The following is a 16,666-nucleotide window of genomic DNA, read 5'->3' as shown; positions in this document are numbered from 1 at the left end:
TTCATGTTTGGCTACACTGTAGTTTAATCACAGCTGGTAATAGGCCTTTGTGCAGAGGCCTGGGGTTGGGCTTTGGAGAGCTGGAGGGATGCAGGGGCTGGGAGGCCTGCGCTAAAAGGACGGAAGGAAATGTATACCAATAATCCGTCAGATATTTGCTTGTCTGCTCGTTTATTCCTGCCTCGATATTTGAGGGCTCTGCTGGGCACCAGGCTCCCCTCCCTGTTCTCCTGTCAATGTCTGCTTCAGGTTGTTAACACCACTCCCTCCAAGAGCCTTCCACCACCCCCAGACCCCATCAAGCCCCTGCAACAGTGAACTTTCCAGGGAGGGGCTTCACTGCATGCACCACTAGCAGAGCTGAGCCCAGACTGGTACTTAGTAGGTGCTCAGAAACGTCTGGAGACTGAAGGAGTGAGTGAACATGAAGAGTAACAAGAACAATAATAATAGCCAACGTACTGTCAATTTTGTACTATTATAATGGGATGAACATCTTTGTGATTAAAGCTTTGCTAAAATTTTATATTTCCTATACTTGGGATTTTAGGGTTGAAGAATACGGGTATTTTGATGATTCTTAATATATACTGCAAGATTGCTTTCCAGAAATTCTGTATCTGTTATACTCTCAGAAGCAGTATGTGAGAGTATCTGTCTCTCTGGTTTGAAGTAACATAACTTAAAAAACAATTTGCTGATTTGATGAAAGTGAGGGCAGGAACGGTATCTCACTGATTTAACGGACAGCTTTTTTTTTTTTTTTCTTCTGGTAAGACTGAACTTTAAAAAAAATTTATTTATTTATTTATTTATTGGCTGTGTTGGGTCTTCGTTGCTGCGCATGGGCTTTCTCTAGTTGCGGCGAGTGGGGCTACTCTTCGTTGCGATGCGTGGGCTCTAGGCGCCCGGGCTTCGGTAGTTGTGGCTCGCGGGGTCTAGAGCGCAGGCTCAGTAGCTGTGGTGCACGGGCTTACTTGCTCCGTGGCATGTGGGATCTTCCCGGACCAGGGCTACGAACCTATGTCCCCTGTACTGGGAGGCGGATTCTTAACCACTGCGCCACCAGGGAAGCCCAACACTGAACTTTTAATACCTATGTATTGATCATTTGAATTTCCAATTTTGTGAACTGTCCATTTGCCCATTTATTTGTAGAAGTCTTAATGTTTTTCTTATGAATTGTGAGTTCTGTTTTATTTTCAAAGATATTTCTTTAGTTTCTTACACTTCAATTTTTTATGTCAACTTTCTTTTCAAAACGGAAATAATTTTTTCCTGATGGTGAAAACAATGGACTATCCGGGTAAAAAGTAAGACACTAGAGAAAACCATAAAGAAGAAAGTAAAAATCGCCTACCTTCCTACCCTTTGGCCTTATACTAACATTTTTTGAGCATTTCCTTCCAAACTTTTATCCTGTGTGTTGACGGTATTTTTTGAGGTTTAAAAAAATTGAATTTTTGCGTACCCTCAAACAAGCGTTTTTTTATGCCAATACTTCCTCCAATGGTTTTGTGCTTTAAAAAGTCTTTCCAATCTAGAGATCAGATAAAGAATTATCTTTTTTAACGATAAGAGCTGTGTGTATTTTTTAGTTATGAAGGCAACATAGCATATTACAGAGTATTTAGGAAATTAAGGGGAAAAAATCAGCCATAATGCCTTGATCGTAACACATCTATTTCCTTGTGCCTGGTTCCTTCGAGTCTTTGATCATGAGCACTTACTTTCATGTTGTTGCAAGGATAGGGCATGCACGATTTCCTGTCTTCTCCTTTTCACTCATAATTATACTTAAGCATTATTTTCATGTTGCTACACAATCTCTGTAATAGTTTAAAATGATCCTCTAATGGTCTCTCTGGTCGCTGTGCTGTCTAGCTAACCCTATCCTGCTGATGACCACTTAAGTTGCCTTCAATTTTTCTGTCAAGTGATATTTCGAAACACCAAAGTCCAGTGAAGCAGAATCTCCCACTGTTCCCTGGAGGCCGACTGTAATATGATTTGACTTCTGCTCATTCTCTCCTTTCCCCAGAGGAGGACTGGAAGAAATCGCTCTTAGAGAATGGTTCGAAAAATGCCAAACATAAAATTAGGAGGAGAGGGACCATGAGGTGAAAGCTTGATGAGCTTTTAGGAGAAAGCTGCCTTAGAAACTGCACTGTTTAGGTTTTGTTCTCGTAACTCAGGAATCGGGCATGAGTTTATAATTAATAATGATTTTGACAAAATGCTTTCCCCTCATGCAGCGCTTGGTGCTTTTCCTGGCATGCAGTTCTGTGTGTCAGCTGAGGGCCTTAGTGCTGGAGGGCCTGGGTCTGAATCTCTGCTTATCTCTTTGACCTCCAGCAGCTGCAAAGCCTCAGTCGGTCTTTCTGCAAAAAGGAATAATAATAGGCCCGGAGGACTGAAGTCCTGAGCGCTCTAGGGGAAATACCAGAGAAGTAGCCAGAGAGGTTGCAGAGGAGCCTTCCCGGGGAGCGCAGGCCAAACCTTTTTTTCCTGGGCCTCGGTTTCTCCATGAGTACGGCAGGCTTGGTGTATGGTCTGCAAGAGCCTTTCCTGCTCCTCCCAGAAGCGTCCAGGGGACCCCCGCCTTGGCTCCTGCCTGGGTGCTGGACACGTCCAGGCCTCCTCAACAGGGCCTCCAGGACTCCGCTCAGCCCTCAACTCAGCCCACATCCCCGGGACCCGCCCTGACTTCCAGGGCAGCAAAGTACTGTGGCATCCTTCCAAGCCCCTGACATGATTTTGGGGAGGGGTGTGGGTGGGATCAGTAAACCCAATGCATATTTATTAATTTTGAACAAGTGTCATTGGTCTGTTGGCAAAGTTGTCACCGGTCGGTTAGCAATAACCTTATCTTCTCTTTGAATAATGACAATTACCCATTTTTCTTCCAGCAGGGCATAGGAGACCACCCAGTGTATAGTGGTTGGAGAGCCTGGGAGGTGGAGTCAGAGGTCTGGCTCCAGGCCTCTCTGTGCCTCGTTTGCAAAACGGGAGAGATACTAGCACCTACTTTCTCGGGCTGCCCTGGACACTGACCGAGATAATGCCTGTCGATGAGGCACTTAGCAGAGTTCCAGGCACACAGGAAGGCTCAGTACTGTTAGGCTGCTGTTATTATAATAATCATCCGCAAATTAGAAAACCGAGCGCCTGGCTGGCAAGGGACTAGGCAAGGGGGACAGTTCACAGGTGGCGCCCTGAGAACCCAGGTCAAGAAGGGTGAACCTAGAGGCCAGGAGGAGGCCGAGCGTCGAGAGAGGGGGCCAGAGGTGAGCCCCCGGGAAGGAGAGGCGGCTCCGGCTGGGCTGCGCGCTCCAGCCCGGGCTCCCCGGGGGTTCGCCACACACTTTATCTTTGATTTTTGAAAGCACCCTTCTCCTCCATCTGGCCTCCTTTCCGGGGCTGCGGAAAGGAAAGACGGCCCGCGGCGGCGCCGGACCCAGGCCTGTCGTGTTCGTCCCAGCCCCGGGGCGGTGTCATCGGAGGGTCCCGGGAGTCCCGCTCGCCACCTCAGCCGCGGCGATGGTGGGCGCCGCTCCCTCCTCGCCGGCCGAGCGGTTCCGGCGCCCGGGTGGCCCTTTAAAAGGCCGTGTCTTGTCCGGAGGGGGCGGGCGGGGGGCGCTGACCGCCGCCGGAGGCCCGGCCCCTCCTCCCTCCCTCCCCCTCCCTCCGCCCGTCCGTCCCTCCCACGGTCCCCGCGTCGCTCGCTAGCTCGCTTGCCGGGCGCACGCTCCGCCTCCGCCAGTCGGCTCGGCGATCTAGTGCGCGGCGTGGAGCGGGAGCCCGGGCCGGACGCGCGGCCGGGGGCCGGGGCTGGGGGCTGGGTAGATCGGCGCCAGCCACCGGGCAAGCCTGAGCCGCAATGGCTGAGATGGGCAGCAAGGGGGTGACGGCGGGGAAGATAGCCAGCAACGTGCAGAAGAAGCTCACTCGCGCGCAGGAGAAGGTGAGCGAGCCCGAGCCACTGCAGCCACGCCGTCCGGACACCTGTCCCCCACCCCCGCGCCGGGGGCTGGTCCTGACCCCGGGCCGGGCGCTGTCACCTCCAGACGAGCGCTGCCGAGGGCCTTCGGGGGTCCACAGGCTGCGCCCCCCGGCGCTCTGGGTGCCCTCTGCCGTCCGCGTCCTCCGTCTCCTCTCACCCCCGGCGTGGGGCAGGAGAGGGCGCAGCTGTCCCTTCACCCCCCCACCCCCACCCCCGCCGTTTTGTATCTTCGCGGCACCTCTGCAGAGGAGCGGCGGCCCCGCTCTTCTCCGGGCGCGAGGTCCAGGCTAACCCCGCCCTGGAGGCCGAGGCCGGGAGGCTGGGAGGCGAGGTGGCGCCCCTAGCCCTCCGGGACCACTTGGGCCCTGCGGGCGGGGCCGGCGCTGGGGCGAGGGGGGTCTGCCCCTTGTCCCCAGGGTCGCTTAGTTCCGGGAATCCCGAGGCTGCCCCTCCGCTCGCGGGTGCCTGCGCGCCGACTCCAGGCCTCTGAGCGCTTCCTGCGCCCGCTGTTCCCTCCTCTCCACCCGCCGCTCCACCTTCTGTCCCCGTGGGCCGAGGGAGGGGTCAGGTTTCCTTTCCCGAGAGGTGCCTGCGGCCTGGAAGCTCCGGCCCGGCTCCCGGGGAGCAGAGAGCTGCGCACCCCTCCGGAGGTGCCCTCGCCGGAGCAGGGGCTTCGTGTTTCCGGCCGCGGGGGGGAGAGGGTGGCGGCTCTGGCTTTGGGAGCCCGCGGCCGGGATGGGGAGCCGGCCCGGAGGAGGGACGGCAAGCCGCCGGGGGTGTGGAGGGCCCCGCAGGAAACCCGACCCCTCGGCGCGGAGAGCCACTGTTTGCAGCCGGGGCTTCCCGTGGCCCTCGGACTGTGCAGGAAACGCAGGATTGGGGGGCAGGGGTCCGCGCCCGCCCGGCTTGCTATCCCTAGCCGCCTCTGGTTTATTGAATTGGATCACGCCAGCTGCTGACGCCACTTCCCCTGCCGACTGCAACTCTGAAATCTGAGATTGCAGAATCAGTGCTGCTGCCAGGGTGGACCCCCAGTGCTCCCCTGGCCGGGTCTGTCCCCTCTGCCGCCCGATCCCGGAGACCGGCCGGCCTTCCCCCGCCAGGCTTGTGGCTGTTTATAAACAATGACTTGTGCAGCTGAGACCTGCGGGCTCCCTAAGGATGCAGCCACGTGACAGTGGGGGAGGGGGTGGGGTTCGGGGTGAGAGCGGCGGCGGCCTCTGGAGCTTCCCCCGCGCTTCCCTCCGAGTCCTGCCGCTCATCCTTGTGGTCCCGGGCCCAGTAGGTGGGTGGATTGCATAGAGGAAAGGGCCCTCAGCCAGACTCCAGATCTGGCCTGTCCCAGCTGTCCTCCTCCCCTCCCCAGGGCGGGACGAGGGATTAGAGTACCACAGATAGCTGGCTGGGGGCTGGGAAGGCTTCAGTCGCCCAGGTTGGAGGGAGGGGAGGGGCAGATGCCTCAGCACTTGCTCCCCGCACCTCCCCTCCCACGGCTGGGTAATCCATTTAGGTGCCTGGAGCAGGCAGCTCTGGGTCTAAGCCTGCTTCCTGCCCCTGAGGGGCTGAGGAAGATGAATGGGAAGCCTAGGAAAGGCTGAGGCAGTTTCCCTGCCCCCAATCCAGTGACGTCCCTAGTTCTCCCCGGCTCCCCTTTGCTCTGGCTGTGTCCCCTTTGCCCTACTTGCCTTGTTTCTGCAACAGCATCTTTCAGTAATTTCAGGGGCAGTAGGCATGGGCTGTATCCCCTCTGTGTACGTGGCGAGAGGTCATCATTGACCCCACTGAGCTGCCCCCCTCCCTCCTTAGCCTCTGTTCTGTGGCCATGGGCAGTTGGTTGACAGCTGGTCAGCTGTGGATGCTGGCCTTGGCCAAGGGCTGGCCCTGCCTGAGCCTGGGCCTCGTGGGACTGGAGTTGCTTAGCGCTGTTGCTGCTCTGTGCCCCGTGGGCTCTGGTTGGGAAGTCCTCCCCAGCGGAAGCCAGAGCAGCACCACGGGCATCCTGGCCGAGTCTGGGAAAGCAGCCTCCCCTGTTGGCCCCGCTGCAGCCCCCTCCCAGGAAGCCCGATGACTTGACCCACACCAGTCTCTCCCCTCTGCCCTCCCGGAGGCTCAGAGTCTGCGTTGCAGCCTGGTTGCCGCTGACCTGGCTATCTCCTCGGCATCTTCAGGTGGCTCTCAGGACCACGTCTAGCTCGCAGTGGTCTCATAGGTACCCGGCCCCTGGCCCCACCTCGCCTTGGTCAAATCTATGAGTAAAGGGGCAATTCCAGTGGTCCTGTTGCCATGGCAGGGTATTTCCTGAGCAGGGACAAGCAGGAACTTGGGTGGAGGGCCTAGGTTGTATCTGCATAGGAAGAAGGGCCCCCATCTCTCCTCTTCTTTTCCTCACCCTCGATTTCCCCCCATGTCCTCTCTACCACCAGACGTCCACCAGGATTCAGAGGGGGACGGTGAGGTGTGGGAAAGCTTGCCCGCTGGTCCCTGTGGAGCCAGCTCTCCTGTCCCCCAGCTCAGTGACTCCCCCCGGGCCCTGGCATTGCCCATTGACCCGGCAGCATCCACCACTGGTCTGCGTGCTCCCTGGGGGTTGGGCAGACCCAGCATTCACCTGGCCCCAGCAGGTGCAGAGTGACTGTTATGAAAAAACAAGGGCGTATGGGGGCTTGGCTTGGGAGCCCTGATGCAGGCTCTGGGTGGGCTGATTTGTCCCGTGTGTGCTCCTTGGCCTTCCCTCATTCAGCGAATCCCGCCTGGACCTGTGCTGTGTGCCTGGGCCTGGGCTGAGCCCGGGGTGCTGCGGGGAGCGGGGTGCTGCGGGGAGCAGGGTACACGTGGCTCTGGCCGGCGTGGAGCTTACTGTCGTAAGGTCCTGAGGCCTCTGGCCCTGGTGTGAGGAGGGCGTGAGACCACAGCGGAGGGCTCCCCGGGGTCCGACAGCCCAGCATGGCACTGTCACCGCTCACCTCCCAGCCCCCAGCTGCCCCCAGGGTGCTCGGGTGCAGAGCATGTGCCTGGAGTTCGGACCCGGGTACCATGAGGTCATCTTCCCGTCGCGTTTGGCTTGTCAGATCCTCTATAAATGACTCTGTCCATTTTTGGGCCTCAGTAGGTGGCTGGGCAGAGCCAAGTTGGGGAGGAGCCTGGGTCAGATGACAGAGAAGATTAGGGCTTGGTGGGCTGGGTCCCTGGGGTGATGGGACGGTTGGGGAGAAGGGACAGGTGAGGTGGGGGTATGCTCTGGCCTGCTTGCCCCGAGGTCCACTGCCCGGAAGTCCTCGTGGGGCGTGCGTGAGAGAGGCCGGCCTGTGCTGGTGGAGCCGGGCCCACGGAGGGCGCAGGGGAGGAGGCTCTGCCCCCTGTCTGCCCCCTCCCCCCGCACTGGCCCGGCGCTGCTGGGAGTGGGGAGGCCTGGCTCCGAGGGGCAGGGCCTGGGGCTGTCCGTGGACGGAATAGCACTGGCGTGTCACAGCAGATGCTCCCTAGGGGGAAGGTGCGGTGGCAGTTATTTATGGGACCCTGACACATGGCCGTGATGGGGCCACGCTCATCTGGGTGGTCAGGGTCTCCCGTGCCGTAGCCATGGAGGCCTCCTCAGTGGGAGCCAGGCCTTTGCAACCAGTTCTTATGCTCACAGCGGCCTTGAGAGTAGCCGCGCCACACAGACGGCAGGGGGCAGGGAGCCCGCCGGGTCTGCTGGACGGCCTCTGAGGCCCCGGGCCCCGGTCAGCAGTGGCTCTCCTCCGCCCCGACTTTCCACTGTCCTCCCCATCGTGGTGTCTCTCGCCCCTGAGTGTCCTCTCTCTCGTCCCCTCCCATGTTGGCTTTGCCTCCGTCACTCTGTACCTCCCTACGCTGTGTCTCTTTCCTCTGATCTTACACAAGCGTTTCTGCACCTCTCCAGGCTCGGATCAGCTTCTCCCTGAACCCGAGTTATTTATGTAGATGGTTCATCTTGCCAGCGCTGGAGAGAAGGCTCCAGAGCTAGGCGTCATCTCTGGGTGGGGTGCTTCTGGGGGCTCGGTGGACGTTTGGCTGAGGCCTGTGGGTGTGGGGAAGTTGCAAGCGTGACCTCCAGACTTCCTGGGCCCCGGCGGGCCGGGAGGGGGCTGGGCCCCAGGCGTGAGCTGAGGCCCCGCTCCATCGAGTCTGCTGGCTCGTGGCAGGGCCCAGGCAGGGGCTGTTTTGCCCAGGTCGGCTCACTGGGCTGTCTGGGGCCTGGAGGAGGTGTTCCCGGGGTGTGGGGGGGGGACAGCTGTGGGTCAGGGTGCACGTGGAGTGGGGGAGTGAGCCGCTGGTCACCCAGGGAAAGGGTGGGGTGTGTCGGGAGCGGAGAGGGCTGGCTGGGCCATAGATTTGGGTTGGATGTGATCAAGTCTTGAACGCCGGTGGGATCTGTGGATCCTGTGGACGCTCAGAGCAGCTGAGGCCTCAACTCTTCACCCTCCTTCTTCGCAGATGACCTAGCCGTGTCCCCTTCTCACCTTCGCTCTCTGGCATTGCCCAGGCCCTTGCCCCTGGATGAGGCGATCTCCGCCCAGCTCGCCCCTCTCCAAGTTGTGCTTCTGTCCCCCCTTCTGCCTTAGTCTGGCCTTGCCTGGGCTTTTTCCATGAGGTTCTAGAATCCCTGGGTCCTACCCAGGGGCGTGTCAGAGACAGAGCCCGGGCATGGGCTCGGCAGGCAACAGGTGGGGATCCTGGGTTCCCCTGACCAGCCAGGACCTTGGGCAGATGGCAGGACCCTCCTGAGCCCAGTTCCTTCATTTGTGAAGTGGGGGTAATACTCGTTCCCCTTCACACGCCCGTTGTGGAGAGTAGGGCCTCGGACAGTTGCCCATCACACAGCAAGTGCTTAGTGGGCAGAGCTGCACGATGACCCAGAGACCTCCCTCCCTGCCAGGCCCTTGTCCCAGCCCTTCTCCCTGGAGTGTCCATTACAGGCCTCTGCAGACAGCTAATCCCTGCTGAGCCCTTGACGGATCAGCGTTTGTAATGTTGTCCCAGCCCAGGGTGGTATGTGTGCATGTGTGTGTGTGTCCGTGTCTGTGTGTGTGTGTGCGCAGAGGAGCGGCGTGTGGCGGGGGGAGGGAATTGCACGGTTCCGGGGTTGGGGCGGGAACTGGACTCATCTGCATGTAAATCCGGTGGCCCTGGGTAAGTGTTCTCCCCTCTCTGGGCTTCACTCTGGCCATCCGTAAAGTGATCACGGGGTTTGCTTCTTCATTTACTTGAAAAACCCACTGTGTGCTGGGCACCATCTTGGTTCTGTAGGGCTGAGCAAAACCAAGCCCCCGCCTGCCTGGAACTGACGTCTCTTGGGGGAGACACTCAAGAAACGAAAAGTCTGGTGGCAGGTAGATACAAGAGCAGGGCAGCTTTTCCTCAGTGGAACGTGATGGCTCAGATCAGCCTTTCCTGAGCATTCCAGGGCTGGGCGCTCACATGGTGCAAGGGATTGGTTTGGGCAGAGGCTGAGCCGAAGCTTCTGGCTCCAGGTGAGAGGGCATCTGGGGGATGATGCCTTCCCGTTTGATGTCACCCTGCTATGTGGTTTTCTAAAGCTCCTTTTTTTTTTTTTTTTTTTTGACGTGGCATGCGGGATCTTAGCTCCCTGACCAGGGGTTGAACCCGTGCCCCCTGCATTGGAAGCATGGAGTCTTAACCACTGGACCGCCAGGGAAGTCACTAAAGCTCCTTTTTTGGCAAGTCTCCTTTTGGGATTAAAAATGCAAAGAAAAGGACACCAGAGCTGAAGGGCACTGACAGTGCAGGCCAGGGCTGCTTTGTGGGTGGGGGTTCTCACCCAGGATGTAACGGGAGGTGGGAGGGGCCAATAAAAGGGAGGAGGGAGACACCAAAGATGGCCCAGCCCGGGGAGGACCACTTACAAGATTTTCACATCAAGCAGCAACTCAGGGTAGTGGCAACCACTCTCTAGGGAGCTGGATTTGAATCCCTTCCCACACGTTACTACCCTTGGGCAGGTCACACTGACCTCTCTGAGCCTCAGTTTCCTCACCTGAAGTCAGTGGTGAGAGCCACAGAGAATGCTGTGTGGATTAAATGGACACAAGTGAAGGGCAGGGCTGGTGGTTCTTGTGCCGGGGATGGGGCAAGCCTCGTTGGACCTGGCTGGCATCTGGGGCTCCTGGGGCCTCCCCAAAGAGGCTGCCACCTCCCAAAGAGGCCACATGGTTCTGGACCAGGCAGCGAAGCTGGCTTAGTGCCAAGGGCTGGCAGGGGTCAGGGCTGGGGAATTGAGAAGAGAAAGGCAGGCTCTTCCTGTCCCAAGGGAAGCCTTTGTCAAATATTAACTTAAAAATAACCTGGTTTGTTGCACACCTGCTGAGTGCCAGGTGCTTGGTGAAAATTCTCATCCTCACTGCAAGCAGGGAAGGTCATTATGATACCCATTCAGCAGATGAAGAAACTGAGGCTCAGAGCAGTGCTGTGACTTGCCCATGGGCTGTCCTGGTCCACTGTCTGGGGTGCTACCTCTCCCTTGGTGACTAGGCCCTCAGGCCAGGGGGAAGGCCCAGATCATGCAAATAAGATGCGGATCTCTATCCAGGAGGGAAGGCCTGTCTGAGGGAGCGGGGTGTCATTTGACAGATTTTGGTCCCAAGACCTTCCCTACCATTAAATTAGATCTGGGGCTGCTTGTCTGCCCCTGGGTCCCCACATGGGGTCTAAGCTTATACTTTGGGATGTGGCCTTTCTGTTTTGGGGGTGCTTGGTGGGCCCTGGGGTGAGGGGACAGCCTGGGGTTTCCTGAGGCAAGTCTAGGGACAGGAGTTCCTACCTGCAAGTGAGGACAAATGAGGTGATGTGTGTGTGTTTTCCCAAATATGAAAGCTGCATCCGCTTTACTCAATATAAAGGAACACCCTTTATCCTGAGATTGTATCTACTTTTGTTCAGATTGTTGCAACAGTGTTTCTTTTATGAAATGATGGTAATTCTGGTAGTTTCTTAATGTTTTTGGGGAGGAAATAGTCATAATGCTGACCGCACCCCCCCGCCCCGCAAAACACACACACACACACATGCATGCACACACTGGGAAGATTGTCCTGGTGTGGGATCTAAAAGTCTGGGGCCCAGTGCCCTGGGGCAGTTCGCTTCCCACCCTGTGGACTGGCCGCCTGGAGCTGGGGTGTTGTTGGCTGCTCTCCTGGGCCCAGGCTTGAAGCAGGCCCGTGGTGGCCTGGGGCAAGCCCCCTAGAATATCTGCTCCACAAGGGTGGGTCCTGCCTGCTGCAGTCGCTGTGGTGCCCCCAGCTCTGCACACAGTAGGTGCTCAGTGTTTCCTTGCTGACTGGATGCTTGGATTCTTCAGGCAGGTAGAGGCAGGCTGACGGCTGGCAGAGGCCCGGGAGGCCCTGGGTTCAGGGTGTAGGGTGGGAGGGGGAAGGGCGATGTGGCTGCAGGATTTCAGGCCCCCAGAGAGCACAGGAGGCATCAGAGCCCAGGTCTTGGGGTCAGGTGCAGGGGGCGCATCCGGCCCTGGCACAGGCCATTCCGAGGGACCCCTGGGCATCGCTGCTTAGAACCTTCTCCGGCAGTAAAATGTCTCAGGGCTGTGATGGTGCTACCCTGAGCCTGGGGCTGCAGTGCTTGGGCCCAGACACTCGAGTTCTCAGGAGTGGGCTGGGGCCCTGCTGGGGAGCCCTCCTTGGCTTCAGGCCAAATGCCAAAGACGGGTTGGCCTGGGCCGTCTGCAGGGGTCTTCTTCCGACCTGAGAAAGCTTTGAGGTGACCGGGGTGCCAGGGATCCCTGACCTGTGGGTCTGTGTGATTTGCTAGGCCTGAGACTCACTGCTGCCCTCAGACCCACTTGGGCTTGCTCTCGGCTGGGCCGCTTCCCTCTGCCTCCTGGACCTCACCTTCAGCCCCAGTCCCTGACCCCAGGTCCCAGTGCCACGGCAGATGGGGTGGGATTGGGGCCACAGCACTGGTGGAGGGTGGGTTTGGAGCCTCGGGGTGGGCATCGGTACTGAGACCTGTCCATGGTGCCCCTGGGAGTGGGCATTTGTGCCCCGTCCCCCCCATGCTGTGCCTGGGGTGACTGGCTGGGTCTCTGCTGCTGTCCCTGCTCTGTGGACAGGGGGCGAGCTTGCAGACATCTCTGCCTCTGCAGTGCAAGGGCCGCAGTAAGGCGGGGCCTGAGCCCCAGGGGCTGGGAGTGAGTGGGCGGCAGCTGGCAGCAGCCACCGCAGTGCTGGGGGGAGGGACTTGTCACTGTTGTCACTGCTGGTGGAGCTGGGGCTCTCAGGCCCTCAGAGCCCCTGCAAGCCCCCCCATCCTGGAGCCCCCGGGGCACCTTTGTAGGGACATTCGAGCTGGCTCCTCGCTTTAGATGCCTGGATTTCTGGCGCTGAATTAGCTCCTCTTCCCCTTGTCATTCTCTCCTTCATGGCCTGCCCATTGTGGGCCAGAGGGCTGAGGTCTGAGGGCACTGGGAGGAGAAGAACTGGCTCCTGCCCTCCAGGAGCTCCCAGCCCCACACCCAGTGCCCATCACAGCACTGGGGGGAGGTGAGGGGAAGGACACTGGGGTCCTGAGGAGCCTCCCATCAGGCCTGAGCAGTCAGGGAAGACTGCTTGGAGGAAGTGGCATCCCCTCTTGAGGGAGTGACCTGGGTCAGGTTAGAATCCAGCTGTGCCCAGGAAGGCACGGGGGTGTCTGGGGCAGGACTGCCATCCTGGAGTCCTCTCCGTCAGGGCTGGGGTCACAGCCTTCCTGGAAAGGCTGCTGTACATCCCGTACCTCCTCCCGGTGCGTGCAAACCTGCTTCTCTCTGTTTTGAGACCACAAGGTGACACTGCGGAGGGGATGACACTGCTAAGCCTGTCGAGCTGGACAGCTGGGAGGGGGTCAGTGGGTCAGCTCCCCCCTGTTCAAGGCACCCCAGCGTGCTCCGCCCTTTGAGGCCAGACCAGATGGCCAAGTGGGGGTCCCCTAGGTCTTGGATCAGAGCCGGGGAGGGTCCTCAGAGGACGAGGGGTCATGCCAGCTGGTGGGGACGCTGGCTCGGAGTGCAGACTGCAGGGTGAGGAGTGGACGACGGTAAGGTAACGTTTTGTGGATGAGGCTCAGGGCCAGCGGCTGGCTGGTGAGGGGTCCGGGTCTCCACCCAGGCCTGTGCTTGAGGAGCTTTGCAGAGGCCGTGGGGCCGGAAGGCGGCTGGGGTGACGGTAGCGCCTTGCCAGCCCTTTTTCCGACAGCTGCTGCTACTTTCTTTGGACCTTTTGGTCACCTCGGCCTCTCCCCAGCACTGCGACCACCATGCTGGAGCCCTGGCGAGCCGGGTCCCGTCGCTGGGCCCTGAGGACAGACCTGGCCTGGGGAAAGCTGGGCCGAGGGGTCTCCCTGCTGCTCCCACGCCGGCCCCCTGTGGCCACCCCTACTTCTCTGCTCTGAGACGGCATCAGCTCTCTCATGACGTGTCCTCCAGCCTGTCAACAACTATCTCGGGGCCAGATGTGGGTGATGGAGCGGACGAGGGTGCTGAGCTGGGCCCCGGACCCCTGGCAGGTGGGCAGGAGTCAAAGAGAGATTGAACAAGGGAAGGGGAAGAAGGAGGTTGGGGTGAGTGCGGGAGAAAGACAGACCTGGACAGAGAGAAGGGAGCATGACCCCAGTGACCACCCACCCGCTCTGGGGTCCTGGGCAAGTCATGCCCTCTCTGAGCCCCTAGTTCCTCCTCTCTAAACGGGAATGGGCTTGTGGAGAGGGTCCAGGAGGAAGTGAACATGACCAGTGCCCAGTGCCTGGTGGTGCTGGAGGAAGTGATGTGATCAGTGCCTGGGGAGGGAGGACACACAGCTTCTGTTCCAGGGAGCATCTTGGGGAACCCCTGGGAACCCACAGGTAGGAACCATTCTGGCTTTTGTGTTCTGATGACCAGATTCTTGAAATTGAACTGCAGTGCATTTTTGTTTCCTTTTTTTCCTGTATAGGCTGAAAACACTAAATCGGGGGGGGGGTGGTGTCGCCTCCCCCAGGAGGGAAGCCAGAGCCCCCCTGGGCCGGAGCTTGATTGAATGGGTGGGGGGAGGGCATACGGTTCCAGGTGGGCTGGGTTGAGGGGCCTAATGAGGGGAGGGCCCTGGGGACATAGGTGAGGGGTCTCCCATTATTCATTCATTCATTCATTCGAGGAACCCAATGCATAGCAGGAAGAGCCGGGGCTTGAGAGATGTGGGTTGAACGCTGGCTCGGCCGCCGAGCCTCAGTTGCCCACCTAGGAACTGGGAAGCATGAGATGCCCCTCCCAGTGAGGGAAGGTGAACTCCAGGACTCCTGTAAGTGATAATGGTGGAGCTGAGTTCTGCTGGGTCCAGCTGGGTCTGGATGGTTCTGGAGGGGAGGTCAGGGTTGGTATCTCCATGGCATTTTGTGGTTTACTGAGAACCCTCCCACCTGCTGTTTTTCATTTGTTCCTCTCAGTGACCTATGAGGTTGGCGGGACTGGATTATGGTTCCACTTGGCAGATGAGAACACTGGAGCTCAGGGAAGCCCTGGGATTTCCTCCCTCCCAGTCTTGGACTTGGCCCCAGGTTGGCCTTTCCTGGGAGCTGCCACCCCCATCCCTGAGCGGGGAGAGGGTGGTTGGAGGGTGCTTGGAAGAGATTATTGTAGTGCAAATGTGAATGCTGAAATGTTTTCCATTAAAAATCAGTGGGTGGGGGCTGCCTCTGTAGGGCAAACACCTGGGGAGGGGTGTGTGTGTGGTATGTATGGGGGAGGGGGGCTGGCCTGCTAGAGGAGAAGGTGACCCTGCAGAGCCACCTTGGGACTTTCCACATGGCCCCTGGGATCCGCCATGACTCCACCAGGCAGGTGGGGGAACCTGGCTTCATGCAGGAATCACGGGACCCCAGAGGGTCAGGGTCGGATGTGGAAGGAACTGTCCTGACCTGACTCCCAGGGGGAGCCTCAGGGAGAGACAGACCTGGGTGCAGATTGAAAACAGAGTTGGGGAGGGAGGGGAATCCCATATCGGGGCAGGGGAGGGGAGACTTGAGGAGGAGTTAATGGCCAGGAATACAAGTGGAGTCTTGATCTAAACGGAGAAATAGAATCCACAATTAATTGGGTGCATTTGCTGAACCTGGCACAGGATGAAAATACTGTTGTTTGAAATATAAACTAAGCCAGGAGCTAGTTTATAAGCTTAGTGTGTGTGTGTGTGTGTGTGTGTGTGTGTGTGTGTGTGTGTCCCCGCCAAAGACTCAGCGGAGCAGTCTGTTCTGGAAGTGGGTCTGCCTGGGCTGGAATGTCACCACCTTCCCCAAGTTGACCAGCCCAGGCCTCCTGGTGGAGGGGACCATGGGCCTGGCAGGGGCCACAGCCAAGGGGGGGTCCTGGGCCCTTCCTGCGGGCCTCGGGGGCGGCGCTGTCCTGGGTCTGGTGGACCAGGTAGGGGCCATCCTGGAACTGCACTGAGGAAGCTGCCCTGAGGCGTGGGTGCAGGGCTGCAGGCCCGCCTGGGAGAGCTGAGTCAGCACCGTGGGAAACCCATGGTCAGCAGCAGGACAGAACCTGATGCCTGCGTCCCAGCTCTGAGTCCGTGACCCTGTCCCACTGTGTGCGCTGTGGGCGGAGGTGAGAGACCAGGAGAGGCCACACCCACATCCTGCAACCAGCTAGTGCTCTCCGGAGCCACGTGGTGGGGATGGGGGAGCCAAGGGCTGTCAGCACACCGGAGACCCAGGATCCGCGCTCCTGCTCCCCTCCCCTCCACTGGGGACTTGGGCCAGTTACTCAACCCTTCTTATTTCGATTTGCTCCGCCACACAATGGGGTGACCGTCCTCCCTGCTAGACCCAAGTCTTCAGTGGTGGAGGCTGGTCCCGCTGTGAATGTGTGATCCTGACACCCGCACATAGTAGGCACTTAACGCTGAGTTGGGGTGTGAGGCTCCCGTGCACGAGGGATGGAAAAGGCTTCTCGGAGCATCTTATACAGCGTGGCAGGTGGAAGGCCCATGTTCAAATCCCAGCCCTGCTCCTCTCAAGCCCTTGACCTTGGACAAGTTACCTGTCCCCTCTGAACCTCGGTTTCCCCGTGTGTGAGGATTTAATGGGGGAAGAGGTGTCTCCATTTCACACCCGAGGACACTGAAGGTTGGGGTTCCAGCTCTCGGGTGGGGTGGGGGTACTGAGGCGCCTTGGCGGGTGTGGGGTGTTCAGCTGTGCCCATGCCCTCCGTGTGCGTCCAGTTGGGCCATCCTGCCCAAGTCCGGGCCAGCCTTGGCCCAGCAGTGGTGGAGCCATCCAGGCTCAGCTTGGGATCCAGATGGTGAGGCCTCGGGGGGGGAAGGAAGGGGAAGATGTTGCCCAGCGCGGGCCCGGCAGGGGCCACGTGACACCGCGGACCCCCTTCCCACCACTTTTAGGCCTCCCCCCACCCCTACTCCCTCTCCCTGTCAGCAGCAGGAGTCCCTTCCAGCTTTTAGGTGCTCCAGAAGTGTCCAGAGCTGTAGCGTGGGCTGGCCAGGAGCCGACCTCCCGGGGTCTGGGGCTGGGCGTCCACCCCAGGCCAGGCCCTGCACTGCTTTTTTCTGCTCTCCTCCTTTGGCACGTTGCTGTGATTTTGTGTTTTTTTAAAAAAGAAATGGGTAACTCTGGCAGCTCAGCTGTCCCTTGCTGTTGGACTGT

The 16,666-nt window shown here is 59.0% G+C and overlaps 1 protein-coding gene across 5 annotated transcripts in view; it reads left to right on the top strand.

The window, feature by feature from the left end:
- The first annotated feature begins 3,758 nt into the window (after nt 1-3,758).
- BIN1 (bridging integrator 1) overlaps nt 3,759-16,666 on the top strand; it is a 58,625-nt gene continuing 45,717 nt past the window's right edge. For all 5 annotated transcript variants that reach the window (XM_068545292.1, XM_068545291.1, XM_068545290.1 and 2 more), the window contains exon 1: nt 3,759-3,964. In XM_068545292.1, the coding sequence (XP_068401393.1) occupies nt 3,881-3,964 (84 nt within the window). In that variant the 5' untranslated portion in view covers nt 3,759-3,880. The remainder of the gene's footprint in view (nt 3,965-16,666) is intronic.

This window comes from Eschrichtius robustus, chromosome 5 (assembly GCF_028021215.1).
Source record: "Eschrichtius robustus isolate mEscRob2 chromosome 5, mEscRob2.pri, whole genome shotgun sequence".
Taxonomy (NCBI): Eukaryota; Metazoa; Chordata; class Mammalia; order Artiodactyla; family Eschrichtiidae; genus Eschrichtius; species Eschrichtius robustus.
Note: the sequence above shows the minus strand (reverse complement) of the source record. Positions and strands in the feature narration are given on the sequence as shown.